Here is a 27,922-nt window from a genome sequence, read left to right as displayed (position 1 = left end):
TTCCTGCAGGCCTTGTGTTCCTCTGGGGATAGGGAAATACATACAGTAACTGAGTGTAAGCAAGTATGATTTGCATTGAATACAAGAATGTCAGTATATAAAAATGACAAATAAATATAAAAATAAATGAAGTGCTATAAACTTTTTAAAAAAAGAATATAAATCCATAAAAAAAAAATTGTACTATCCGAGTATCAGTGTTCATCCATGTTCCTACTGGTGTTTTAACTCCATTGCTGTGCCTGCCTGTTCATCCAGGCCTTGTGTTCCCACAGGTGTTTTAACTCAGTGGCGGTGCCTGTTCATCCAGGCCTTGTGTTCCTCTGGGGATAGGGAAATACCTACAGTACCTGAGTGTAATCAAGTCTGACGTGCTAGAAACGTTTTCGAATAAGAATATAAATACATTAAAAAAACACATAATTACTATCCGAGTATCCGTGTTCATCCAGGCCTTGTGTTCCCACAGGTGTTTTAACTCAGTGGCGGTGCCTGTTCATCCAGGCCTTGTGTTCCTCTGGGGATAGGGAAATACCTACAGTACCTGAGTGTAATCAAGTATGACGTGCTAGAAACGTTTTCGAATAAGAATATAAATACATTAAAAAAACACATAATTACTATCCGAGTATCCGTGTTCATCCAGGCCTTGTGTTCCCACAGGTGTTTTAACTCAGTTGCTGTGCCCATTCTTCCGGGCCTTGTGTTCCCACAGGTGTTTTAACTCAGTGGCTGTGCCTGTTCATCCAGGCCTTGTGTTCCCACAAGTGTTTTAACCTGGTTGCTGTGCCTGTTCATGCAGGCCTTGTGTCCCTAGCTGGAATTGACCTCTGTCCTCGAATGATGTACCTGTTCATCCAGGCCTTGTGTTCCCACACGTATTCTTATTTGTGAGAGATCCTAGGCTCCAATTCCTTTGTCATCAGCTGAAGTGCGTAAGTACAGTCTGAATTCACTAGACGCCAACGGAATTCACTAGACGCCAACGATATTCACTGGACGCCAATGTAAACACCGGGTACACACAACTCTAGGGGTGGACCCGTTCCAGGGAGTCCTTCCCTGAACAAGCATGAGGGTGGAGGTGGGCTTTACTGCACACCCACCTGACGGACCATGCCCACACCGCTGCCAATATTCTAGCATGCATCAGAAAGATGCTGGCGAGCTACCAGTGTTTTAACCTAGTTCCTGTGCCTGTTCATGCAGGCCTTGTGTCCCTAGCTGGGATTGACCTCTGTCCTCGAAGGAAGTGCCTGTTCATCCAGGCCTTGTGTTCCTACTGCTGTTTTAACTCCATTGCTGTGCCTGCCTGTTCATCCAGACCTTGTGTTCCCACACGTATTCTTATTTCTGAGAGATCCTCCAATTCCTTTGTCATCTGCTGAAGTGCGTAAGTACCGTCTGAATTCACTAGACGCCAACGGAATTCACTAGACGCCAACGATATTCACTGGACGCCAATGTAAACACCGGGTACACACAACTCTAGGGGTGGACCCTTTCCAGGGAGTACTTCCCTGCACAAAGGAAAGGGAACTCTCTCCTGGGCCAATTGATAAGAAAACCACAATTCTGCAGCCAAAAATAGGCTGGAAATCCTTCCCCCATTGACTTTAATGGGCGACATATGTACATATACCCAACTCATTAGATTTTTTTTATGTCCATATTGGCCGCAAGTGGGACCCCCTTTCGGACATAAGAAATATGAACATAAAATTTTGCTCTGCACATCCCTACGCACTGGCCTGAGACATGTGTATCTCCCGACTTTGGTGCATGCAGGGCTTTCAAAATCCACGTTTGTCTTTACAAATGTTTTATTTTTTCACAAGTAAAATTATTTATTTCAATTTAGCATACACTTTTCCATTGGTAAGATGAGTTGTATTCAGGTCCCCAGAGGGCTTGCAATCTACAGAATGTAACTCATTGTCCCCAGAGAGATTATTATCTGTTTCTACCTGGGATAATGGAAAGGGAGATGATTTGCCTGAAGTCACAAGGAGCATCAGTGAGAGTTGAACCATGGTTTGTGTGGTTCTCACTACATTATGCTAACCAAATACTCCAAGTATGGAGTATTTCACCATACACTACAAAACAGGAAGGTTTCAGCAACCCAAAACCCTTCATTCTCTTAAAGATTTTTGACCCCTTCCTTTTTACTAAGCAAAATCACAAAACAGTAGGTTCAGGGTTCCACAGACAATAGATTTTGGATCACAAATTTTGAATTCAACCATTCCTGGTGCAAAGAATTGGTGACTGGTAAGTAAACCTCCATATCTATTACCCAACTCTCTAGAGAGAGAGAGAGAGAGAGAGAGAGAAATTATAGGTTTTGGATTATGTTTTTTTTTTAACAGGATGTTTCAATCCCCCAGTATGACCAGGCTCTAACATTATATTATCAGGTGCCTGTGAAAGTGCTGCATTGCTATATGTGACACATGTTTAGATCACTTCCCAGCCACAGGGACTGAAATGGACTAACTAGGTTCAGTTGCAGGGAGCTAAGACTGATCTCATCTTGCTGCACATCACATTTACTTCAGCTTTTTTTTTTTCCCCCCCCTATTTTGCACAAGTTATTTCAGTCAAGATAAGGCCTGGCAAGAAAAGATTGTTCCTTGAAACGTTTAGCTAGCAGAAGATAAAGCCCCCTTAAAAATTCATTGGCCTAAGTCTGACCATTACCGGATATTTAACACCATGTCACCTTAGTAATCTATCCTGTGGCCAATGTCAGACACAACAGATATCCCCCAAGATCTACAGCCAATGGGTGAATTTTCAAAAGATAAGCCTGAAATACTTAGGTAGAAGACTTTGTGAATCTTACCCAGAGGGAGTGAATATACTGAAAAACAAGCGAAGGTTGCTAGGGTATAGCTCCCAGGTATGCACAACACTTCAGCTTGGTAGCACGGCGGGGGTACCTGGAGTAATTCTTACTTGATCTCGGGCCTACCTATGGTCCTGTAGAGGGCTCAGCCAGCCAGAAGGAGGAAGGAGTTGGTGGCTTCGCTTGCCCATTTATGGCAGGTCACATGACACACCATTGGATTTTGGCTTGGGTTGGGTTTTGCATATTCTGCATCTAAATAAAGCTGCTGCAGTTTCCCCCCCCCCCCCCCCCCCCAACATATACAATCTGTATATTGTGCTCTAAATGTTAGCGTTCCAGGTTGGCAAGGCAGGGGAATGATGGAAATGGTCAGGCCAACCCATGTTACTACAATAACAAAAACAGTGTAGAGCATCTTATCTTTTGGCAAAATAAATATCATCTGTTAGTAACCAGTTCCACATGTCAGCAGTGCACGGCTGCTTCAGAATCAAATTCTCCAAATTAGCAACCACCCATCCTCCTCCTTCATGTTAAATGGAATCAGAATCCATAGCTGCACGGAATACTTTCTATTCGAAAATGTGTAGATAGTAAAAAAAAAATCATTCTGCTCAGTCTGAGCAGTCAGGAGCTCTTACCAAAAGTGTGACGTGACATTCAATGCAGTGTAATCGGAGTATTTAACGGCCCATAACTAAGTTTTAAGAGGATAATTTTCATTAGTGCATGTACGTTAGAATATATGCATACAAGTTGCTGTGTCGAAAATAAAGGCTGCATTTTGAAAGCTATGTGCAGGGTTTGTAAATACTATAGTTTATAAAATACAGTGTATCTCCTCCCCAAAAGTACATACTTATTTTTCATTATGTGCACACCTTTTAAATGCAGGGATCTGCATACTTTCTACACCTATTTTAGAAAAGTATATGTACCAATTTTATGTGTAAAACAGTTGCCACATGTGCACATAGGGTTAGATTTTAATACCTACGCACGGGCGTCCATGTGCGTGCGCTACCCTGCGCGCACATATGGACGTCCGATTTAATAACATGTGTGCGTATGTTATAAAATCGGGGGTCGGCACATGCAAGGGGGGTGCACACTAGTGCATCTTGCGTGCGCCGAAACCCGCGGCTTTCCCCCGTTTCCTCCCAGGCCGTTCCGATTTCGGAGCAGCCTCGGAGGGAACTTCCTAACCCCCTAACCTAACCGCCCTTCCCCTTCCACTAATCCTCCCGCCCCCTAGCCCTATCCTAACCCCCCCCCGACCTTTGTTTTAACTTTTGCGCCTGCTCCGTGCAGGCGCAAGTTGCACTCGTCGGCAGCCTGCCGGCACGCGATCCTCCGGCACAGCGGCAAATGGCCGCTGTGCCGGAGGCCTCTGGCCCCCACCCCGCCTGCCCCTTTTTTGAAGCCCCGGGACTCAGACGAATCCCGGGGCTTTACGCACGTCACCGGGCCTTTATAAAATAGGCCCGGCGCGTGTAGGGCTTTGAAAATCTGCCCCATAATTAGTAGTATTTGCACAGAGGTGGGATTTTATAAAGTATGCTCTTACTCTGTTTATGAAAATACTCACTTGTGCACATCCTTGTAATCACCAGCATCCCCACTCCTCCACCGGTTCACTTTGACTCCCTCCAACACTTAGCCCAGAACTCCCATCCGAAAATTGTCGACAGAAGAGAAATGCAATTTCATTTCCGCGACTCAGTCAGCAGGTGTAAAATCATGCGTACATTCGGTAATGTATGCACGTATGCTGCTTACAAAATATTAACTTGGGCACGAGTTTCCGAGCCCTGCTCCAGAATGTCTCTAAACGTCCCCCCTTTTTCCCCCTTTAACATATATGCATGACACTGCTGGCACGCACGCTGCTTACACGCATAACTTCCAGCTTTATGCAGCAAAAACGTTCACAAATGACCACTTTAATGTGAGGTGACTAAGGTGTATGAAGAACGGAGCCCTGCAGTTGTCAGTTAACATGTCATAAGGTAGAGACAATCAGAACGGGTAGGAGGGAAAACAGGAAAACGTTAACACTTTCACTTCTGTGGGACTCAAGTGAATCTGGAAATTTACCCATCTGGGAAATGGAGACAGAAAAATGCTCCCAAGAAAAGACTAATTAGCATCTCCATTTGTAATATTGGGGGTAATTTTCAAAGGAGTTACGCGCATAAATGTAACTACTATTGTAGCAATTTTCAAAAGCCATTTACTCACGTAAAGTGCACTTATGCGAATAAATCCTATGGACGATTCAATGGCATATATTGTAGCAATTTTCAAAAGCCCACTTACTCGAGTAAAGTGCATTTACATGCGTAAAACCCAGTTTTACGCATGTAAATGCTTTTTAAAATCCGCCCCATTGTGTATTTAGTTTAGATTTCATTGATCATTTGTTAGACACGTATACTCTTTCGTGAATTTTTCCAGGTGAGCTAGAATTGCTAAAGTCTGTGAAAGGAAAAAAATATTTCTCCCACCCTCATCTACCTCTCTGCTTTGGAATCTCAAATTTGTTTGTTAAAAATGCCACAGAAAGGCGATATGGAGTGCTTTGTTAACGTCATTGTTCACTCCGATTCTAAAAACTTGTTGGTTCCTCAGTAGATGACTGGAATCTAGATCGCTGGGTCTGGAGCGATTGCTTCAGTTACTGGATTTGCCCACTTCTCATGGCAATTTACCTAGAAGCAATTGCCATTTTCCACGTTTTCAGAATAACAGGAGAGAAAGTAGATATGAAACTGTGCAACAAGTAACTAGATTGCCTGTATAAACAAAGTAGAGAAAGGTTGATATTTAGCGGGCTGCTTAGATGGAAAGTTACCTGGGTAGTGTTACCCGGACAACTTTATCTGGATATTCAGTGGAAAAACTCAAATAAATATTTTGCTAAACAACTTTAGGATAGGTATTTTTCTAACCAGACTTATCCAGCTAGCTTTAGCCAGCTAAGTTTTAACTATGATCCCAGGACGCCTTTACCACCGCCTCTTTTTATCTTGCTAAATTTTGTGCCGAAGATGAGGTACCCACACAAAATTTTGTCAGGGAGCAGAGGGAAATTTTCAAGTTTCAGTTATTGTTTGGGAATCTCCAAACGGTACCTGACCAAAGCCTTTGAATATCAACTTCATAACCTTCAAGAGTCTATTGTGTTATGTGACCTGTTGAAGGTCGGTCGATATGAAAAATTCTGATTTGCGTAGGATCAAACATGACAAAAACATCTGTCCCTTCCTGTGGAATTTGCATTGCATTTGCAGAATTGCCGCAGGAGAACAGGGAAGCTGGGCCCAGTCCGGTGAAGATGACTGTTCCGTAGGGGCATTTGCAGCTGCCACCGAAGCAGAATCCCTTCCTGATATGTTTCTCTCTCCCCTCCACCTCCCCCCCACCCACATGTTCATCACATGGGAGGAGGAGGATACAGGGCTGCCCCCTCCTTCTCCTCTGCCGGGCAGGCCCCACCGTTGCTTTCTAGTGCAGTTGAAAAGAGCAGTCAGACCCGACTGGCAGAGGAAGAGGAGGAAATGACCTGACATGCTGCACTCTCCTCCTCCGCCTTGCAGCCTCGCCAGCACCTACAAGGAGGAGAAGGGAGAGGCTGGCCATGGGGGGCATGGGTAAAATGGGAGGGGGGGTTAAAGGAAAGCTGATGGGGGGGGGGGGTAATGTGAAATGGGAAAAGAGAAAGGGGATGGAGGTATGATGGGGGGGTGGTGAAATGAGAAGGGCTGTGGGATAAGGGGGAGAGAGAAGCTGGGCATAAGGGATAAAAGTGTGATGGGTGGGTTTTGTGAAATAGGAGAGGCTGAGGGATAAGGGAAAGGGGATAGGTGAGTGATGGTGATTGTCTGAAATGGAAGTGGCTGGGGGGGGGGGGGGGAATGTGAGGAAGTGTACAGGAAGTTCCCGGACTATCTTAAAGGAACTGGGCACAGCTGTCTCTCCCGGTCCTCCTTAAAATACAAACCCACAGGGAATCCTGGGTGAAGGGAGTTTAAGAACTCAGGACCTGGAAGGTTTAGAGAGGCCCCAGGGAGCAGGCAGGAAGCCACTGCATGAGAAAGCCTGCTATGTTTGAGGACTGTGTATCTACCTGAAGTGAAGGTGAGCTGTACTATTTGTTGATTTTGCTTTACTCTTCATTCTCCACTGTAAATAAATTGCACCAACGGGAAACAGCCAGAGTCTGCCTCCTTATTCTTTTTTCTGGCTGTTTCCAAGCTGCTATCACCAAGTTAAAAAAAAAAAGGGGATACGAGGAGATGGGGATTGTGTGAAACAGAAGATAATAGGGTCATGATAGAGAGAGAATGGAGGGGCTGTGGGAAAGGGGCTGGGAGACGGGGTGCCTGATGGAGAGGCTGGATGGAAGTGTGACAAGGGATGGGGAGAATGGGATGTGATAGCGGGACTGGGAATTAGGGTTGTGTGAAAGAGATGCTGGGGAGGGTATATATAATATATATAGGCAGGTGGGATGGAGCAATAAAATAACTGAGGTGGAAAGAGGAAAGGAAAGAAAAGAGAGAGTATGGGATGGTAAGGGAGATAGAAAAAGAGAGCTGGGTTTCGGGTGTTGGGATGTGAGGGGAGGCTGGGCTGGAGCCTGCAGAGTGATCCTTCCTTATCTTCTCTCCGATCTCCCTCTGCCAAGATTTCAGGACCTCCCTTCTCTCTTCTTTTCCTCCCTCCTGCCTAATGCCTGAGCCTTCCTCCTTCTCTTCCTCCCCATCCCCAATCTTCCCTTTCTTCTCACCTCACTGTCCCTGCTTTTTTCTCCTCATTCCTGAAGTCTCTTCCATTCCCTCCCTTCCGCTCCTCTCTTTTTCCTATCTCTTATCCTCATCCCTCTGCTCCTTTTGCCTGAGATCCCCTTCCCCTCTTCTGCAGCTCCCTTCTCCCCCCATTCCCAGATTCCTTCCCCAGCTCCAATCACCAGGATCCCTTTTCCTCTAAACAAACAATGGACACAGAAATGTGAGAAAATAACCATTTTTATAAATTAAAAAAATACCTTTCAGTATGCACACATATGCAAAATTATGAAAATTTGCCACGTTAATTCCTGCATAATTTTGAAAAATCTGCCACAGAAAACTGGGAGCACTGATCAAGGGAGCCCAGCCGTTAGCATCTAATACACATATTTGATGTACCAGAAAAAGAAATCTCTTACACTTGGCATCTCTTGCTTTTAGACAACTTACCTTGTCCCCTTCTTCGACTTCACAAATCAGTTCTTCAGTTGCAGGGTTATACACTGGAAATTTCTTGCCACTGCAAGAATTATGCCATTCATTGTTTATAAATATCTGCAAGAAAACAAGATGCCAACGTTATTTTAAGATTATTGCCTGTTTAATTCATTGACTTGAAAGAAATGTTGCCCCTGCAAGACAATCCCTGCATCTATCTGGTGGTATCTGGTACAATTTATAGCCATAGCCTTAATGCTGGATTGTAGCATGGTGTATTACATCTAAAGCACTTCTTTATGGATAAGACATCGCTAGAAACTAAGAGGTGAATTTTCAAAACATTTACACATGTAAAATTAGCATATACACATGTCAGTAGCTTGTATTTATGCATGCATATTTGGCAAATTATTTGTGAAATTTTACTTCTGCTAATTATCTTGCGCAATTGACATCAGACTCCTCTCTTGTCTGCTATTGGCCAGGTGGGAGATTTGGGTGGCCTAGGAGAAGTTAATTGTGAAGAACTAGGAGGGTCTCAATAACCTGGAGAAGATCTGGGTGAACTGGTGGAGGTTTCAATGAAATGGCAATTTCAATTAAGCATGCATCTTTTAAAATATACCAGCTTCTGCATGTTAATAGGGTTTTGTGTGAGCAAGTCAATTATTTGTGCACATTAAATACTCATGCGTACGTTTTATAGTAGATATTCACCCGTGAGGGTAGACATATGTGTATTTTATAATCTGAAAAAAGTAAAGAGCTTAATATTTTTCCATCCACTCAAATTATATGTCCAAAAAGGAAAAAACTGCAAAGACCCCTCTCTTGTGCTCAACAACACTCAAAAAATTGTATTAGTCAATATTGTATTTGCTATCTAGACCGCATCAGCAAGCCTGACGACATGCTTCCCAACAGTTTTCAAAGGGAAGCCATCCGGTCTTCTAATCATTTACGGTCCGAGTCTATTTCAACTTGGGGGTAATTTTCATAAGGATTTACACGTGTAAATGTAACTGCTATTGTAGCAATTTTCAAAAGCCATTTACTAGAGTAAAGGACACTTACGCGAGCAAATCCTATGGACAATTCATGGCATATATTGTAGCAATTTTCAAAAGCCCACTTATACGAGTAAAGTGCATTTACTCGAGTAAAATCCAGTTTTAAGTGAGTAAATGCTTTTTAAAATCAGGCCCTTTGTGTATAATTTTACAATTTTTTCAATTTTTCAATTTTTGTAAATCTGTTTCAACTCTCTGTAAATCCCAAGTTTCACACATACCTGATATGCAAAGGCTATAAATTTCTGTAGTAGATTGTGTGGCCATATACATGTGTATATGAGGCTACGTGGCATAGGGATGTGCAGCAGGGACGGATTCGTCCCATTCGGTATTCGTATTCGTCGGGACCCAAATCCGTTGCATCCGTTCTCAGGGGATCCCGATCTGTTCATTAGTTACATATGTATTAGTTTCCCAAAAAAAAAAACCCATCCCAACCCTTTTAATTTAATTAACTACAAACCCCCCCCCACCCTCCTGATCCCCCCAAGACTTGCCAAAAGTCCCTGGTGGTCCAGCAGGGGTCCTGGAGCGATCTCCTGCACTCGGGGGGTCAGGAAGGTGGGGGTTTATTCATTAGTGATACGTTGTATTCAAGGGGGTTCGCCATACGTTTCACGATCCCCATGAATACAACGAATATGGCATATACGTTGCGGATTACCAATACATTGCAAACGAATGCACACCCCTAACGTGGCATTCTCTGAGAGTTATCCTCTATAAACATAAGAAATTAAGAAAAGTCTGACTGGGTCTGACCCATGTCCATTTAGCACAATGCCTGTCTCTGATAGTAGCCAGTCAGGATCACAAGGAACCAGCAGATCCCAAAACTTAAATCTATATCTGTTATTCATTCCCATGTTAGCAATACTTTTCTCTAGTCTATCTGGCTAATAATGTGTTATGGATTTTTCCTCCAAGAACTTGTCCATACCTTTTTTAAACCCCGCTATGCTAGTCGTCTTGACTACATCATCTGGCAACAGATTCCACAGCTCTATTGTACACGTGAGGTCAATATTCAAAAGCCATTTAGACAGATAACTCACAAATGGTCTAAATGGCAAATCTGACATATTCAACCACTTACCCAGCTAAATTACAGCCAGATAAAAAAGGGGCATTCCAGGGACATTCCGGAGAAGGTTTTAGTTATCCAGCTAACGCAGCCAAATTTCAGATATATCCGGCTATCGGGACGATACAGTAAAATCACAGGAGAGCGGGCGAGCTCCCTCTCTCCTGTGCACGCGATACAGTATTTTAATTTATTTAAATTAGGCCCGGTGGTAAAAAGAGGCGCTAGGGACACGCTAATGTCCCTAGCGCCTCTTTTCAGACAGGAGCGGCGGCTGTCAGCGGGTTTGACAGCCGACGCTCAATTTTGCCGGTGTCGGTTCTCGAGCCCGCTGACAGCCACGGGTTCGGAAACTGGACACCGTCAAAATTGAGCGTCCAGTTTTTGACCCATCAGCCATGGGCCCATTTTAATTTTTTTTTTTTTACTTTTTTAAACTTTCGGGACCTCTGACTTAATATCGCCATGATTTTAAGTTGGAGGGTGCACAGAAAAGCAGTTTTTACTGCTTTTCTGTGCACTTTCCCGGTGCCCGGAGACATTAGCGCCTACCTTTGGGTAGGCGCTAATTTCTGAAAATAAAATGTGCGGCTTGGCTGCACATTTTGCTTTCTGAATCGTGCGGGAATACCTAAAAGGGCCATCAACATGCATTTGCATGTTGTGGGTGCTATTAGGTTCGAGGGGGTTGGACGCACATTTTGGACGTGCTATTACCCCTTACTGAATAAGGGGTAAAGCTAGCGCGTCCAAAACGTGCGTCCAAATGCCGGCTAACAGTGTGCTCCATTGGAGCGCACTGTACTGTATCTGCCTGTAGGTTAGCCAGATAAATTTAGATCTGACTGGATATCTTTAAAAGTTATCCACCTAAGTAGCACTGTCAAAATCTTCACAAAAAAAAAAGAAAAGAAAAGAAAAGGGCCAGCAACCAGATCCCATCCCTCTCCCTACCTCCAAAACATCTTACATGGCCCTGTTGGGTCTTATTTCCTACACCCTCCAAATCTCTCTTAACACTGTAAAAGTCCCCAGGGTTTGTAGGGCAGGCCCTCTCCCCCAGTTTTCATCCATTACGGACTGCTTCCTCTTCCCCTCCCAGTCACCCGCAGTGTTGATATGTCACACAGTCCACCCCCATTCCCATCTATCCAGTCCAACCCTCTTCCTCCCTGATAACTAACATTTCCCTGCCGAGAGTGAGGGACCCACTTCCCCGGTATTGGCGACTCCAGCGCTGCTCTAACAGTTAAATAGTACTTAAAAACCAACCTGGCTATATTCAGATATAGCTGGTTAGGTGTATATCAGTCTACATACAGCCGGACAACTTTAGGCTAGTGCATTCAGTGGGATGTTTATGCTGCTGAACAAACAGGACAAGCATTCCAGCTAACTTTAACTCGATAACTTGTTCACTACCCACCTTACTGAATATGACCCCACTCTGAGTGAAAAAGTACATTCTATAACTTAATTAAAATCTATTAGTTGTTAGTTTCATGGAGTGTCCCCTTGTTTTAGCATTATTTGAAAGGATAAATAACTGTACTTCTATTTCCTTATTCTAACTCTCTCGTAATTTTATTAGCTTCTAGCATGTTCTCTCTCAGCTGTCTTTTCCCAAGTGGAAGAACCCTAGTCTGTGTAGCCTGTCTTCACAGGGGAGCTGTTCCTTGATCTTTTTTGTTGCCCTTCTCTGCATGTTTTCTAGGGTGGGGGGGGGGGGGGGGGAACCAGAGCTGCTCACAATGCTCAAGATGGATTGATTATAGAGATAGTAGAATAGTTTCATGGTTAGAGCAGTAGGCTATGAACCAGGGAAATTCGCATTCAAATCTTACTGTTGCACCTTGGACTATGAGCACGTCACTTCACTCTCTATTGCTTCAGGGGCAAACTTAGGGCTGGATTTTCTAACATAGCGCAGCTCTCTGAATTTGGCGGTAATGGGAGTGGGAGGCAAAGCGGGGGCGGGCCTGCGAAAGCCGGCAACGATTGCACCACTGCGGTGTTATTGTTGCCGGTTTTCGCACCCAATAGCTCCATCGAAAAAGGTGGTGCTATTGGGCGCACTACTGGCAGGGATAAGGGTTCTTACCTTATCACCACCAGCGAAGTTTCCGCAGCGTCCGCCCCGACGCCGCCCCGACTCCTCCTCTTCCGGTGCCGATGCCGCCCCGATCTAGCTATTGCGTGGGAAAAGTCCCTTTTCACGTGTGATAGGGTTAGAAAATAACCCCCTTAGATTGGAGCTCCCTGAGGATAGGGAAATACCTGTGGCACCTGAATGTAATCTGCTTTGAAGAGGCTAAAAGACAGAATATAGAATAAAATAAGATCTGTTTTGTTTTATTCTCCATTCCTTTTCAGATCATTTCTATATTCTATTTGCTTTTGGACTGCTGCTGCACACTGAGCTGAGGATTTCAATATACTGTACACAAGGACCCCCAAGTTCCTTTTCCTGATTAGCAACTCCTTATACAAAACCCAACATTGCATACCTGTAGTTGGGATTATTTTTCTCTATATGCATCACTTTGCATTTTTCCACATTAAATTGTATCTGCCATTCAGATGCCCAGTCTCCCAATGTCGCGAGGCCCTTCTGCAGTTCCTCGCAATCTCCTGCTGTTTTTAACAAATTGAATAATTTTCTATTATTTGCAAATTTGATCACCTCATTCGAGCTCCCTTTCCAAGATCATTTATGAATATGTTAAACAGCTCAGATCCCAGAATCAATCACTGTGATACTCTACTAATAACCTTTCTCCAATTGGAAATCTGACCATTTAATCCTACCCTCTATTTCATGTCTTTAAACCAGGCATAAGACACTGTCTTCTATCTCACGACTTTTTAATTTCCTGAGGAGTCTCTCATAGGGGACTTTGTTAAATGCGCTCTGAAAATTCAAATATACTATATCAACTCATTCACCTTTATCAACATATTTATTTACACCTTCAAAAATATCTATTAGAGTTGTAAGGCAAGACTTCCCTTTGCTAAAAGCATGTTGACTCTTTCCAATTTTAGCCATCTCTATCGTATAACCAATAATTTATTTAAAAAAAAAAAAGCTTCTACCATTTTGCCTGGCATGAACATCAGGCTAATCAGTCTATAGATTCCTGGCTCATCCCTTGAGCCCTTTAAAAAAACTGACGTTATATTGGCCACCCTCCAGTCTTCAGGCATTGTGACTGTTTTAAATGATACGTTACAGATAGCTAGTAAAGTTTACAATTTCATGTTTGAATTCTTTTAGAACTCTGGGATGGATACCATCCAGTCCTACTGATTTGTTATTCTTTAGTTTATTAATTTTATCTTTTACATCCTCCATTATCATAGATATGTTTTAATTGCTCAGAATCATCATCAGAAGATGTTTCAGGTGTGGGTCTGTTCCCAGCATTCTGCTCAGTGAAGAAAGGCAAATAATTCATTCAGTTTTTCTGCTATTTCCTTGCTCTCCCTGAGCACCCATTTTATCCTTGAGTCATTTAGAAATCCAGCTGACTCTCTAACAGGTTTGTTACTTCAAATTTAACTTTTTATTATTAGTTTTTGCTTCTCTGACAAGCTTCTTTTCAAATTCTCTCTTGGCCTGCCTTATTACTATTTTACATTTAATTTGCCAGTGCTTATGCTCAAGCCCATTTTCACCATTTGGGCAAACTTTCCATTTTTTTAATGATGCCCTTTTGCATTTAGCTAGCTCTAAACCATGCTAGCAGTCAATTAGTTTCCCTTCAACCCTTAATAATGCATGGCATACATTTTATGTGGGCTTCCAAGATGGTACATAAGAACATAACTGGGTCAGACCAAGGGTCCATCAAACCCAGAATCCTGTTTCCAACGGTGGCCAATCCAAGTCACAAGTACCTGGCAAGTACTCAAACATTAAATAGATCCCAAGCTACTATTGTTTATTAATTAATAGCATTTTATGGATTTTTCCTCTAGAAACTTATCCAAACCTTTTTTAAACCCAGTTACACAAATTGCCGTAACCACATCTTCTGACAAAAAATTCCAGAGCTTAACCATGTACTGAGTGAAAAAGAATTTTCTTTGATTTGTTTTAAATTAGCTCCTTGCTAACTTCATGGTGTGCCCCCTGGTCCTTCTATTATCTGAGAGAGTAAATAACCAATTTACATTAACCTGTTCAAGTCCTTTACAAAGAGTAAAAATTGTAAAAAAAATAAAATCATAAATGTACTATAAAATAACAAATACATTACAAGAAAAAATAAAACAAGGCTAATAATTCTAATTAAACAAACAAATTATACAAATCAGGAAGAGACAAAAGGAAATAAAGCCTCTATCACCAATATTCAGTTAGCTACCTACTCATTAATAATGAACTGATTCCAGTGCATTGCTTATTCAATCAGATCTTTCAAAAGCCTGTTTAAAAAGCCATGTTTACAGTTTTTTTTTTTAAACACCTGGAAGTCTCTTTGCAACCTTAATTCTGGGGGTAGAGAGTTCCATAGTTTAGGTCCAGCAATTGAAATGGCTCTCTCCCTCCCCTCGCTCAAATGTACAGCTGTACCGACGGAATAGCTAAAAGGCTTTTGTTTGCAAATCTCAAATTTCTTTGGGGTTGTAAAGATGTAGGGATGCTTTTAACCATTCTATTTTTTCATTATTGATAGATTTATGTAATAAGCAGAGAACTTTAAAGTCTATTCTAAATTTTACCAGGGACCAATGTAAAGCGACTCAGGTTGGAGTAATGTGATCACACTTTCTGCTGCCTGTCAAAACCCTGGCAGCAGCATTCTGTAATAACTGCAAAGGTCTAATTGTACTTGCAGGTGGTCCAAATAAAAAATCATTACATATATGCTTTCACTTTTCTGAAAGTATGCATGTACTGTAAATGTACATGCAAGGAGTTACAGCTCCTCAGGAGCAGGTGTAACTTCTTCCTGTGCCTATGTCCATGCGGTACCAGCATAGCCCTAGGAATTTTCCAAGTGGACACATAAGTCCACTTTGAAAATGTTGGCTCTGCACGTTGTTCAAAAAAAACTCCCCTCCCTATGGATTTGGGGGTAATGACAGGAAGTAATGAGGGGAAAGAAACTGAAGAAGGGGACAAAAATAAATAATCTGGGGGTGAGAAAAGATAAAGGAGAGGAAAAAATGGAGGTGAGATAAATTTGGTGGTGTGAGAACGGGGGCTCCCATTAATTCCTCTGAAGCTGTGTGCATCCAGACACCAGCCCCATCGCAGAGGCAAGAACAGCAGAACACCTATGCACTCTGGAGGAATCTGCACGGCATCTCTCCAAACATTTTTGGCACAATAGTATTTTAGCCACAGTTGTGGAACAAAGATAAGGATGTTTTGAGACTCTCTGGAGCCTCTCCCACTACTGATCCTGAATGCATTTACAGTTTTCGATGAATCAGAGAAAAAGAATCCAATTTTTTTTTTTTTTTGCAGTAAACTAAAAAGCACATAAGCAAATGTTTCTACTGAATTAGTAACTCTGGAATTTGCAGAATCCATGTTCTATGAGTTCTCACCAGATTTTATACAGAAAAGATTCTTAGTTGTATTACTTCTATGTCCCATTGTCCCCAGATTTCAGAGTTGCCTTTATCTCAAAAGAGGCAGCACCACAGAAAGTTTGCCTGTGAACTAATTATATCTGTGACAAAGGACTAAGAAACAAAATGTAATGTAAGCTGAACAGAATGTTGATTCTATTTATTTTTTTATGCTTCAGTGTCCAACAAACAAAGGAGCACAAAACCAGGTGTTACATCTTTTTAAAGTTACGGGTTTTTAAGTCTTGCTAGTCATGAACTGGAGTGAAAGAAAATAACTTCCTTGTGGGACTTACTTATAATCTAAAACGCAAGTCCATTAATTAATCTTTGTAAGTGCTAAAAAAATCGTTTTCAAATGAAGGACTTTGTCCTTGTATCATGAAGCAACAAAACATTTACTTCTCAAGCCGTTGAAATCACGTTGCTTGACTGTGACAATTATAATGTTCTGCCAAGAGAAATGGGTGTTAGATGTTGATTTATGGAATCTCTCATTATGCACAAATAAAGCTGTGATTATAGTAGCTGGAGGGGCCCATCACAAAATAATGGGTGGGCACGGCCACTGCACTTATTCAACATGGACCTGGCTCCAGCCGTGTCCCTACCACTGGCCGTTCCGCAGCAGGTAGCTCTCCAGCTCCGTGCTGCATTGCCATTGCGCGCTTCTCCAGCAGACTCTCCCGCCGCTCTCTGCTGCGTCCCCCCATCTCCCTGCCCGCTGGACAGCCTCCGGCTCCAGGTCGCTGCCTATTTCTCTGTCGGCCTGCACGGTGTGCTACATGCTAACTGCTGGCTGTGCACAAGCTGCTCACAGCCAAGAGACAAGCACAACTCACGCAAATTGCCTTTTATAATATATAGGGAGGGTGGTAGCCATTTGGATCTCTTCAGGCATGGAAAGTAATGCACTCACTTCAAAGGATATTTCTTCAGAACATTCCCAGGAAAGTTATATCTTAATTAAAGAGAAATGTACGGTTACAATCAAGAAAATTATATCCCTATTTTCTTTTAAAAGTGAGAAGCATTGGATAGCTGCCAGCATAAAGTAGAATGACTATAATTGCCATAGCTGCTTGCTACAGTTTTGACAATGAACATTGGGCCTGACCCAGCTCTTTCAGTGCTCACTTTGCTCCTTGACATGAAGAGTTCTGATCCATGAAGAGCTCTACAGATGGGCCAAGCTAGGCCGGAGCTATTGTGTCCTGCCTCATTGCGTTGACCATACCCTAGAAATTGAGTAGTCCTATTAATTCTCTTGCAAAACAACTTGGCAGCAGCTAGTAGCAGAATGAAGACCTAAGTGTGCATCCTGTCCTCTTTGCAGACAGTTAAGGTGAGGCAAGGCTTAACATGTGGAGCTTATTTGGCCTAGGTTATTAGAAAAGAAAATTTAGTTCACTGAACTATTGCACTACTAAAATTACATTTTTACATTAAACCGATCCGATATGGTTATTTACTATGAAGGTCGGTATAAAAAACTGTTAAATAAATAAAAAACCCCTCCACTCAAAATTTCATCAAACAAAAGAGCCTTCTCCACTGCAGGTCCGATCCACTGGAACTCTCTACCATCGGATCTCAGGCTTGAACAATGCCCCCTCACTTTTAAAAAAAGACTTAAAACTTGGCTCTTCTCTCAAGCCTACGATTGAATACTATTCACAAATCCCTCCTCCAGGTCTATGCCATATAATACCTCTTAGCTCAACAACTAAAGAATTAATTTTCCAATCCCTCTTGTCTATTTTGCAGATACCTTATTCATAATTGATTCATTTTAATCGCCTGTATATAACATTTCTATTACTACTGTTTTTGTTTTAATGTTATTTGTTATTAGTATTTATTCAATTTTTCTCCAAGTTCATTTTCCTGTTCCATGTAAGACACACTTGTTAAGTCACTCCAATGTTATATGTAAACCGAAGTGATTAGCAACATTGTTGCTAGAACTTCGGTATATAAAAAATGTTAAATAAATAAATAAATAAATACAATAAATAAATAAATTTTTAAATTTTAGAAGATCACAGGACTCATGGAGAAATGGAAATAAAAAAATAGATCTGAAGTGTAATTTGAACACACTGACATAAGGTTCAGATATTCAGAGTGATAGCCATGTTAATCTGGTGTAGCAAAAATGACATGAGGCCGGTGGTACCTTTAAGACTAACCAATTTATTGAGGCATGAGCTTTCAAGGACAGAGTCCACTTCATCAGATGCATGACAAAGTGGAAGCTGTCCTTGAAAGCTCATGCCTCCATAAATTGGTTAGTCTTTAAGATGCCACCTGCCTCTTGTCACATTGACAAAAGTATATGAGAACACCAAAAGACTTATGAAGGCCATCCCATAGCTAACCCAGCCTGTGTGACTAGAAATCTCATTTAAAAATGTGGATACACATAACTCTTTCATGCTCGAAGTGACTCAGGCACAATAATGCCGCCATCTTATCTATCCCAACTTCTGCAAGCTGATCCATTTCTAGTTTTCTTTAACCTCATTTTATTGCTTTCTGAACCTTTTTATGTGAAGAAAAAAAAAATAAATAAAAGCAGGACCACAAATTCCCATGATGACAAGAAATGAGGTCTGACAAAAAAAACAGGACTGAATCCACCTGTCCCAGTAAACCTGGATCAGATGGCAGAACTAGGCTCAGCCTATACTATTCAAGAGCTGGTGTGAAGAGCATTTCAATAAAATACGACTCTCTTGGCGCATACAGTATGTTCTCAGCTCCTTAATTCTTATTGTGTATCTGCCAATATTTTATTTCAAGGAGCACTGGATTAGTAAAAAATGTATTTGCTTAAACTATAGAGATAAATAGCTGTCTGTGAAATAGTCATGGTTATATTTCTGCTCATTTTTGCTGGCAAACATTATTTTTGGGAGGGGGAGGGGGAGGACTTTATTCTGCTTTAATCAGAACGTGTCCCAACTGGGGCTGCTTTGCCATGAGTTTTTTTATTTGCAGCTACCTAATAACTATTCCAGTCGTTATAACAATTTGTTGTACAGTGGCCTCATTTAGAACACTGCATAAATGCTGAAATATATCCATAAATAAATCTAGTTAAGAGGCATGGGCCCTCACAATCTGGTGCCATTGTACTCATGAAGAGGCAGGAGGGGTCAATGTTGTGTGCTGGCTGGGGTTCCCTCCTCCCTCTCGGAGACTGTCAACACTGTGAGGGCAATAATCAAATGTTTTTACATGGGTAAATGTGTTAGGATTAGGGCCCGCCTCGCCCCCGATGTGGGTAAAAGTAAGTGCGTTTTTAGCCGCAAGGAAAAAGAGGAGAGGGTAGGTCAGGGGCGTGAAGGCATTCTCAGAGATTTTGTTTTGATCTCTCCATGCCGACTTTCCAGCAGGTGCTTAATGTATCCACATTTTGTGCACCAGCCTGCATTTTCCAAAGAGAACTCTGCAAGGCGTTTCCCTTTGAAAATGAGCTTGCAGCCCTCATGCATCTCCTGCACAACAGCACATAGCACTGGGCTATCGGCTTGGCCTCTTCTGGTTATGGGGGGTTTGTGTTTTTGGCCACTTATTCTACTGAAAGGAGCCAGTACACTTCTGGGTGGCTCTCTCAAGAGGGAACTCATCTCTGATTCCTAATTTACTCTAATAAATGTCAAAGAATGCGTTGCTATCTATTTAAGTTCACTTTCTATAAAGAAATTTGTGCATCTGCTGTTTACCCATGGCCTTCAATTTTCCAGCCATGATCAAATATATTTATTAATTGTAATAAACACCCAACTCTCCACTGACTGTAAGAAAGAAAGACTCTTTGAAAAGTAATTCTAATAGCTGAACAATATGTAAGAAAAAGGTAAGCACAGAAACGCAACAGCAGTTCAGCACAATCGTCTGGTTAAAGTCATTAACTTCTTTATTTTAAAAAAAGAGGATTTTAGAAAAGATTTTACAATTTAGGAAGTTATTCTTGAACTGTTTATTTCATTTATTGTACTGCAATCAGTGCAACAATTATATCGCACAGACTTGTGTTAAATATGCCATCGGTAGAACACAAAGAGGCTCAGATTCAAAGGAGTTTCACCGGCCCGAACTTCATCTACACGTCTGCCTGGCCTACACGTCTGCCTGGGGGGGTCATGTATGTGTGTGTAAGAATGGATGTGTGCCTGCCTGGTGCGTGTGTAAAAATAAATGGATGGATGCCTGCCTGGGGGGGGGGGGGGGGGGGTCCGTGTGTGTGTGTGTGTGCAAGAATGAATGGGAGTCTGCCTGAAGGTCATGTATGTGTGTAGGAATGGATGTGTGCCTGCATCAACCCATACTTTCACCAGTACAAGTCATTTTAGCCCCTGGCAACACTATCCTCTGTATTTTGGAGACCTGCTCTTTTTTCCCCTCTCCAGCTCTGGGTGCAAGAAGCACAGCTCATTTGTCATAATTCTTGTAATTAAAACAGGGTTGAGACTGGGGGGAACTCCTGAAGGGGAGGGAATCAGGTAACTCCCCCCTTAAGTTTTAGCCACAAAGGCAACACCTATGCTGTTCACCAATAGCAGGGAACTCCTCCTCCCTCATTCTTCCAAAGTCTCCTCCGACTCTACCTGCCAGCCGGTCCACGTCAGTTTGGGAAGTCAGCCCACCTGGCATCAAAAAAGGTTGAGAAACACTGTCCTATACAAATGTACGTGTGTGTCAGAGGCAAAGAGCCAGGGAGCCACTGAGAGGGGTAGACTGCTGGGGTCATTCCTTAAACAGCTAGACTGGCAGACAAAGAGAAGGAGTGGAGCTGGCAGGGGACGGTTATTTACTCTCCCCACCAGCTGAAGAGATTACACAACAGGGCTGGCAGGGTGCGATTCCTCAGGTCCTGCCAACCAAACGGATGGAGAAAGAATAAGTGGGTAAAAGTGCTGATGGTAAAAGAAAGAGACGGGTCAGGTAGCAAGAAGAGGGGACAGAGCAAGGAGTGCAGGAGAGAGAGAGAGAGAAATGTGTACGACAGAAAGAGAGAGAATGAAAGAAAGTGAGAAAAACGGGGTGAGAAGACAATGAGAAAGGTGGACACAAAGAAGATAGCGAGAAAGATGAGTAAGAGGGAAAGAAAGAAAGAAATGGGTAGGGGAAGACAGTGAAAGAGGAGAGAGAAAGATGGCTCACTGCCTGTCCAGTGTAAAAAAGATAGCAGTCTCCACTGTAAAAGAACAACAGATTAACCGCGTCTCTTACATTCATTATGCATTCATGCTATAATGCATAAGGACAACAATATGAGTAAAAAAAAAAAAAGGGTATTCGCACTGATGTAGATATTTTAAAATAACTGGTAATCGGAGAACATAAAGCTAGCTGGGATCTGGCTGCCTGAAAACCTTTGGTCCTCTCACCACCCCTCCTGTCCCAAATCCTGCAAGCTCATTCTCTTTTTATAAACCTCTGCCTGACCCCACCCCTGTCCGCAGCAACCTGTTCCTGTTTTTTGCCTCACGGCTCTCTGTCTTGCAAAACACAATCATGGACCAATGCCAATGCCCTGCAACGCCGTGTTATAAAAGACACAGTCACTCGGAAAAAGCTGAAACAAGCGCTGGCAGGTGCATGAATGAAACTGTAAAAGAGAGTTTGAAGAAAAAAAAAACAGTGGGTAATGGGGGAACAGAGGAGAAAATGAAAGATGATTAAAGGGATGGGAAAGAAGGCGAGGTGAGGGAAGCTAAGGTAGAAAGGCCCTGAGCAGAGGTAATTGGAAGGCCTGTTAGGCTGAGAAAGGAGGCGTCCTGGCAGCTGGAGAGGGTGTGCGATAAGAGAAGAGTCCTCCTCCAGAAGTAGGAAGGGAAAGGCAGGTCACAGGGGAGAGACCGAGAACAAAACAGTGAAAGGAGTCAGGGAAAGGAAATAAAGAAAAGGAAAACATTAGAAATAAACAGAACGAGAGAAGAACACTGACGCGAGGCTGAAGTTAGCCGGATAAGTTAATCTGGGATATTCAGTGGGATAAATGTCCTTTTAGTCAGAAAACTATAAAACTTGCCGACGATGTTTGAATACAGACTACAAAGAATGCAGCCGGATAAGTGCCAAAAGACATTAAAAATAAAAGTTTGGCTGCTGGCCAGGCCCTTACCTCCCCACATGTGGCATTGAAGCTGGGCTCGCCCCTTACCCCCTGTGTTTCCTGAAATCTTTTGAAAATGTGATGGCCAAAAGGCCCAAGGAGGCAGGTCAGCCCCTGCTTGGTGGAAATGTAAAGGTGCCCCCTCCTCAGCACCCCCACAAATGATCCCGGCCACTGGAGCTGCCATACAAGCATAGGGCTCCCAGCAATGTCAAGTACTATCTTGACAGCAATGCCGGTATGGCAAACCACTGGCACTGCTGTCAGGGCAATGCATAAAATGCAGCCGGGAGTGAGATGATTCTGCTGTGGCCCAGGTGGCCAGGGCCATTTAGGGGATACCAGAAGTGGTGGGAAGTTTTGGGTCGACTTGGGGGAATGGGAGGGAGGCGTGGCAATGAGGAAGGGGTGGATGGGGGAATGAGGAGGCACTCTTACATTTTCTGACATTTCCAATTGCAAAGGAGATGCTAGCCCACAACATTTTCTAAAGATTTTGGGGAACCTGGGGATGGAGGGTATGAGACCACCAGCCCGAACTTCAACTACACGTCAGTGTTTAATCAGATGTATTGTCTGAATATAGCTGCATAAGCTTAAAGATATCATTGGGGAGTCTAGAATTAGGCAAATAATATTTGATTAATTCATCTTTACACTGGGATGCCCCAGAATATCCCTAAGTTAACCAGATAACTGGGCCTCATATTCATCCCACAGGTTTTATCCAGATAACTCCCAAGTTATTCAGATAAACCTCTTTAAATATTGGTGTCTTAATTTTTAAATAGATCAGACCCAATATTCAAAGTGCAGGAGTTATACAGCTAAGTACAGGCCACTGAATATGCCCCTATGTTCATTAGCTGAGAGAGAGTGAAAGAGAGAGTGAGAGACAAACTGTAAAACCCTAACACTAGATCGGTATTTATATCTCTATGGGAGGCCCACCTAATCACTCGAGGTGAGGTTTAGGTATTAGTGTAGGGGTTAGGGGCATTTAAAGTGAGATGTACGAACAGAACAGTGCTCTCTTGTGAAGATTTGATGACCTTTGGAGTAAGGAAACTCACCCAAAGATGAGATTTGTGCAATGTTCTCTCAACCTAGCTTGATGGACTCTCTACCTGGGTAACATCTCTCTCTCTTTCTCCCCCTCTCCACCTACTAAACATGGTCCCCCCCAGTGGTTGTATGTAGGAAATACATCAATTCTGGCACTTATGACATTTTGTGCTAAGATAGCACTTTGGATAGGTATTAGCATAAACTGCCTATTACCGTAAAACACCCCCCCTTTCCTAACATGTGCATTTGATAAATCCAGTCCTAAGTTACTTAAACGGCCAGCTTTCAGTTTTGGGCCCATAATAACCAAACCTGAAATTTTTCTTTAAAAATTGATTTTTGTGTTTATCAAATCATGTTAAACATATGCTGATTTATGCAAATATACAGCACAATTGCCTGAAGAGTCTTGAAAATTGCTGCAGAATGTTCTAACCTCTGCCGCAGTATAAACCCCTGAGCTGCCACAGGAAACACTAGGTCTTTCATCTAAATAACTATATTATATCTACTGTCTGAAATGCCACTGTAGGTCTCATGGAAAGGGTGTGGTGATAAGTGGCCAGGGCCAGAAGAAGGAGCATGTGATTCTCATACTGAGCTGTGTGCTAATGTTGGCCTCGCTTTCTGTTATTTGTCTATTTCCTTTCAAGGAGTGATAATGCTGAGTAACCCAGCTTTTATCCTGAAATCCCACCAGATCTGTGCTAAACTTGAACTTATTCTTTTCTTCCACAAAAATGAATTATATATCTGTATATGTTTATTTTACTTTCCTTGCTTTTCAGTGGTGTACATTTCTGGACTATGTCATATCAGTGCACCAAAACCCAAGTATAATCCCTCATTCTCAAAGGTCTTTTATGGATGAAACCTTTACTGTTATGGACTGAACGTGCATACCTGATGTAACAATCTGTTCACTTGCTTACTTGTAACTCAGAAATGATAGTCACTTGGGAAAAAAAAAGAATAAAGGATAAATCTGTATATATTTTTGTATAAGTATAAGAAAACAATAGAAATTTAGGTTTAATATTCAGCCATTGCCTTATGAAACCCAGAAGGAGTTTTAGAACATTGCATCAATTCTTGCTTCACAGTTCTATCACATACTGGATTGCCTTTCAAGTTCAAACACATTTCCTGTGCACTTCTCCAGCTTACAACAAATAAAGATGCAACCCCTTTGGCATCCACCATTTCATTTCTGTTTTCTACTCACTTTGAAATATCTTGCATTTACTCTCACTGAACAGTCTGCCTGTATGGCCAAATGCACAAAGTTGAAAAACATGCTGCAAACGCTTTGTTCAAAGTTCAGAGGACTTTTAAGTGCATGTTAATGCAGAACACAAGCAGGCTATCCGAAGTTAACGTGAAAGTGGGAGGAGTCATGAGGGAGACAATACGAACAATGGGACCGATGCAATATTTGTTCGCTGAAAGCAGGCACTGAACAGTCAGCGCCCGCTTTCCTAACGTGTCCCCAGGTGCCCCTCCTGGGGGCGCCATGCAATATTTAAATTAGGGGTTGCATTATCAAGGAGACCGTGAGCGTCGGCTGTCCGCCAATTAGGAAAACAGAATTTATCAGCATCGGTTTCCCTAAAGGGCGCACAGCCAGGGATTCAGGAAATAGATGCTTGTCAATTGAGCGGCCGTTTCCTGCACCCGACTGCCAGTGCTTTTTTTTTTTTAATTATTTTTTGAAAGATTTGTTCCTCCTACTTAATATCATAATGATATTAATATCATAATGATATCAAAATGATATTAATATCAAAATGATATTAATATCAAAATGATATTAATATCATAATGATATCATAATGATATTAAGTAGGAGGCTGTACAGAAAAGCAGTTTTTTTCTGCTTTTCTGTACTACTTTTAGGAGTGCTCAGCAATTAATGCTTGCTTCGGCAGGTGTTAATTTCTGAGTGCAAAAATGTGCGCCACAGCCTGGATGGGCGAGTTAAACTTGTAAACCCAGTGCAGGTTAAGCATTTGATGACATTATTATCCTCATTACATTTATGAAATATGAAGGTTATTGCTGCTTATGAAGTAAACATCTACAATATACTATAGTAAACCTGGTGCAACAGCGCTGTTTGTTTAGATGTTTACTGAAAATGTTTTCTTTGCTTTGATCACATTCCACTCACACTTACAGTCAAGTATCTCAAAGGACATCAGAGAACAACATGCTTAGCAGAAACATGACAAAATCCTGCCAACATTTCTTCGGTAGGAAAGAGGATTTCAGAGAAACAATTGTCAGAAAAGTTAAAAGCAACTCTGCAATTAAGTCAACATCCTAGCCAGACTGTGAAAATGCAGCTAGTCAAGTTTCTTTTTCTCCGTCTGAGAATCATATCAACAGTATCTTGCAATATGAACAAAGCAAGCAACTTAAAACTACTGACCCATGCACTTGTACTAACCTTAGTGTATTGGATTTTCAGATTCTTGAGTGGTTCTGGCACTGCTGGGAAAGCTGGAGCACAGTTTTGATCAGACATGGTTTAGCCCGTTCCCTAGAACACAAGTGAAATGAACTTTTAGACAGGCTCTGTGCTTTTAGCCTGACTGAAACACTCAGCTGACTTTTTTTTCCTTTTAACCCAGACTGAATATAATGTATTCTGATGGAAGGATAACGATTGGATGAGCACTGGCAGCAAGCGGAAAGTTACTGCTTGTTTGTCACACCTCCTACAGAAATGCTTTTTCACTTTGAGTCAGCATTTCCAGGAGCTGGCTTATCATAGCTGCAAGCATGTATATTTAAAAACAGCACACGTTTGCCATGAACTGCTTCAATCAGGCAGAGCATGAAACTGATTTGAGTATGTCACATAACAAGAAATCTAGAAGTACAATTGCAAAGGCACTGAGTGGGTGTAACTTTGATACTTGAAATGTGAATATTACATGTTGCACTGCTATTATTATCATTATCATTATTATTATTACCAATAAGGATATTTAGGTTACTTTATACATGTTTGCTAAGTTTCATGACTGAAAGCTGCTATTGCATTTTGTAACTTCTTTTAAACAATGACTTTGTGTAGAGTTTAAAACAATGCCAAAAAACTGTCTTCATCTCCTTTCTCTCTCTATATATATTTGCAAATTCTTTATAAGTCATGCAGTTTCAGGAAATCAAATGAGCACTTTATGCTTAATAGTCTTTCAAATAAGAACGGAATACTATTGGCAGCTCTGTCATGACAAAAGGACTGGGTAGGATTATTAGTTAATAAACAATTTTGCAAATGAAAAACTTTCAGCATTCTATTAATGGCAAAGCAGAGTGTGTACCAGTGCCAGGCTCTAGCAAATGCTACATTTTTATATTTCTCAAGCATAAAGAACTGCATTCAGCTGAGATTTGGCTGTTGAACAATGAAGATGTGCAAATAGTTTTACTTTCAAAGATAAGATGAAAAATGTTGCCAGATTTCCCTGTTTATGAAGTGAATCAGCAAAGATATTTTGCTCTGATACACGGAGTAAGGGAGAGATCGGCACTGAGAAAGTGAAATAGAAAAAGGAGAGAGCTAGAGAGGTGGGGGAACGAAATGGGGGGGGATTGGTGGGGGCAAAAGGGAGACATCAAGCAAGAGAAGAATAGAGTAACACAGGTTTACAAAGATATTTGTGAAGCAAAAAACCTTGGTTAAAATTCTGCTGTAGGTGAACATGATTCTATAAGTTCTTGGACATTGAATATTAGAAAACTCCTATTTGCCAATGGATGGCATGGGCAGTATGTAACTTACCGTGGTAATTTCCATTTTAGCTGTTTTAGACTCACAACGATGTCATATTATTTTACTTATGTTTATCCTTTCTCTCATTGGAAACTTGGGGTTCAGTTCACACCTGGTTATTTTTTGTTTCCACTTGGTAAACTGTGCTAAATATAAGAACATTGGATCTTACCTGCTAATTTTCAATCCTGTAGTACCACAGATCAGTCCAGACTTCAGGGTTTTGCATCCCTGCCCGGAGATGGAGACAGAGAAAGTTTTATTGACACTACTACATAACCCCGAGTGCCACCAGCAGTTCCTCAGTATTGACCTGTACCCAATCCTAAAAACTGTATACTAAAATCTAAGAGAACTTGATAATGAATTCTAAACTCTTTTTTTTTTCAAAAACCAAAAGTATGATCCCCAACAAACAAGTCTGTATTCCATGCCAACAGTGGACGACTCTCCACTTTCACAGATTGGGCGGGTTCTGGACTGATCTGTGATACTAAAAGAATGAAAATTAGAAGGTAAGAACCAATTTTCATTTCCCTGTACGTACCCAAATCAGTCCAGATTCTTGGGATGGAGCAAAGCTTCCTAACTAGGGTGGGACATGGAGAGTCCTGGTCACAAAACACTCTCACCAAAGGACCTGTTCGCTGGATCCCCAGCATCCAAATGATAGTACCATGTGAAAGTGTGCAGAGACTTCCACGTTGCTACCCTGCAAATCTCTTGCAGAAAAACCTACTCAGGCTCCGCCCATGAGACCACTTGAGAGCGTGTTGAGTGGGCCCTGAAACCATCAGGAACCAGACAACCCTTAGCTATGTACGCTGAACCAATGGCCTCCTTAAGCCACCATGCAATAGTGGCCTTAGATGCTTGACAACCTCTTTTTGAACCACTCCACAAAACAAACAGGTGATCTGACCTTCTTTTAATCACTTTGAGATGCCTCAACAAAGTTCTTCACACATCCAAGAGCTTAAGCTCCCTTGCATAAGTGTGGAGGAATCCATTTCATGAAAAGCTGGAAGCTCCACAGTCTGATTCACATGAAATGCTGAGACCACCTTAGGCAAAAAAGAAGATACTGTCCACAATGACACCCTTGAATCTGA

The 27,922-nt window shown here is 42.0% G+C and overlaps 1 protein-coding gene across 1 annotated transcript in view; it reads right to left on the bottom strand.

The window, feature by feature from the left end:
- ALDH1A1 (aldehyde dehydrogenase 1 family member A1) overlaps window positions 1-25,636 on the bottom strand; it is a 106,877-nt gene extending 81,241 nt beyond the window's left edge. Inside the window, exons 1-2 of the mRNA XM_029612350.1 lie at window positions 25,476-25,636; window positions 8,098-8,202 (exon numbers count right to left, since the gene is read on the bottom strand). Of these exons, the coding sequence (XP_029468210.1) occupies window positions 8,098-8,202; window positions 25,476-25,553 (183 nt within the window). The 5' untranslated portion in view covers window positions 25,554-25,636. The remainder of the gene's footprint in view (window positions 1-8,097; window positions 8,203-25,475) is intronic.
- Window positions 25,637-27,922: the final 2,286 nt, after the last annotated feature.

This window comes from Rhinatrema bivittatum, chromosome 1 (genome assembly GCF_901001135.1).
Source record: "Rhinatrema bivittatum chromosome 1, aRhiBiv1.1, whole genome shotgun sequence".
Taxonomy (NCBI): Eukaryota; Metazoa; Chordata; class Amphibia; order Gymnophiona; family Rhinatrematidae; genus Rhinatrema; species Rhinatrema bivittatum.
Note: the sequence above shows the minus strand (reverse complement) of the source record. Positions and strands in the feature narration are given on the sequence as shown.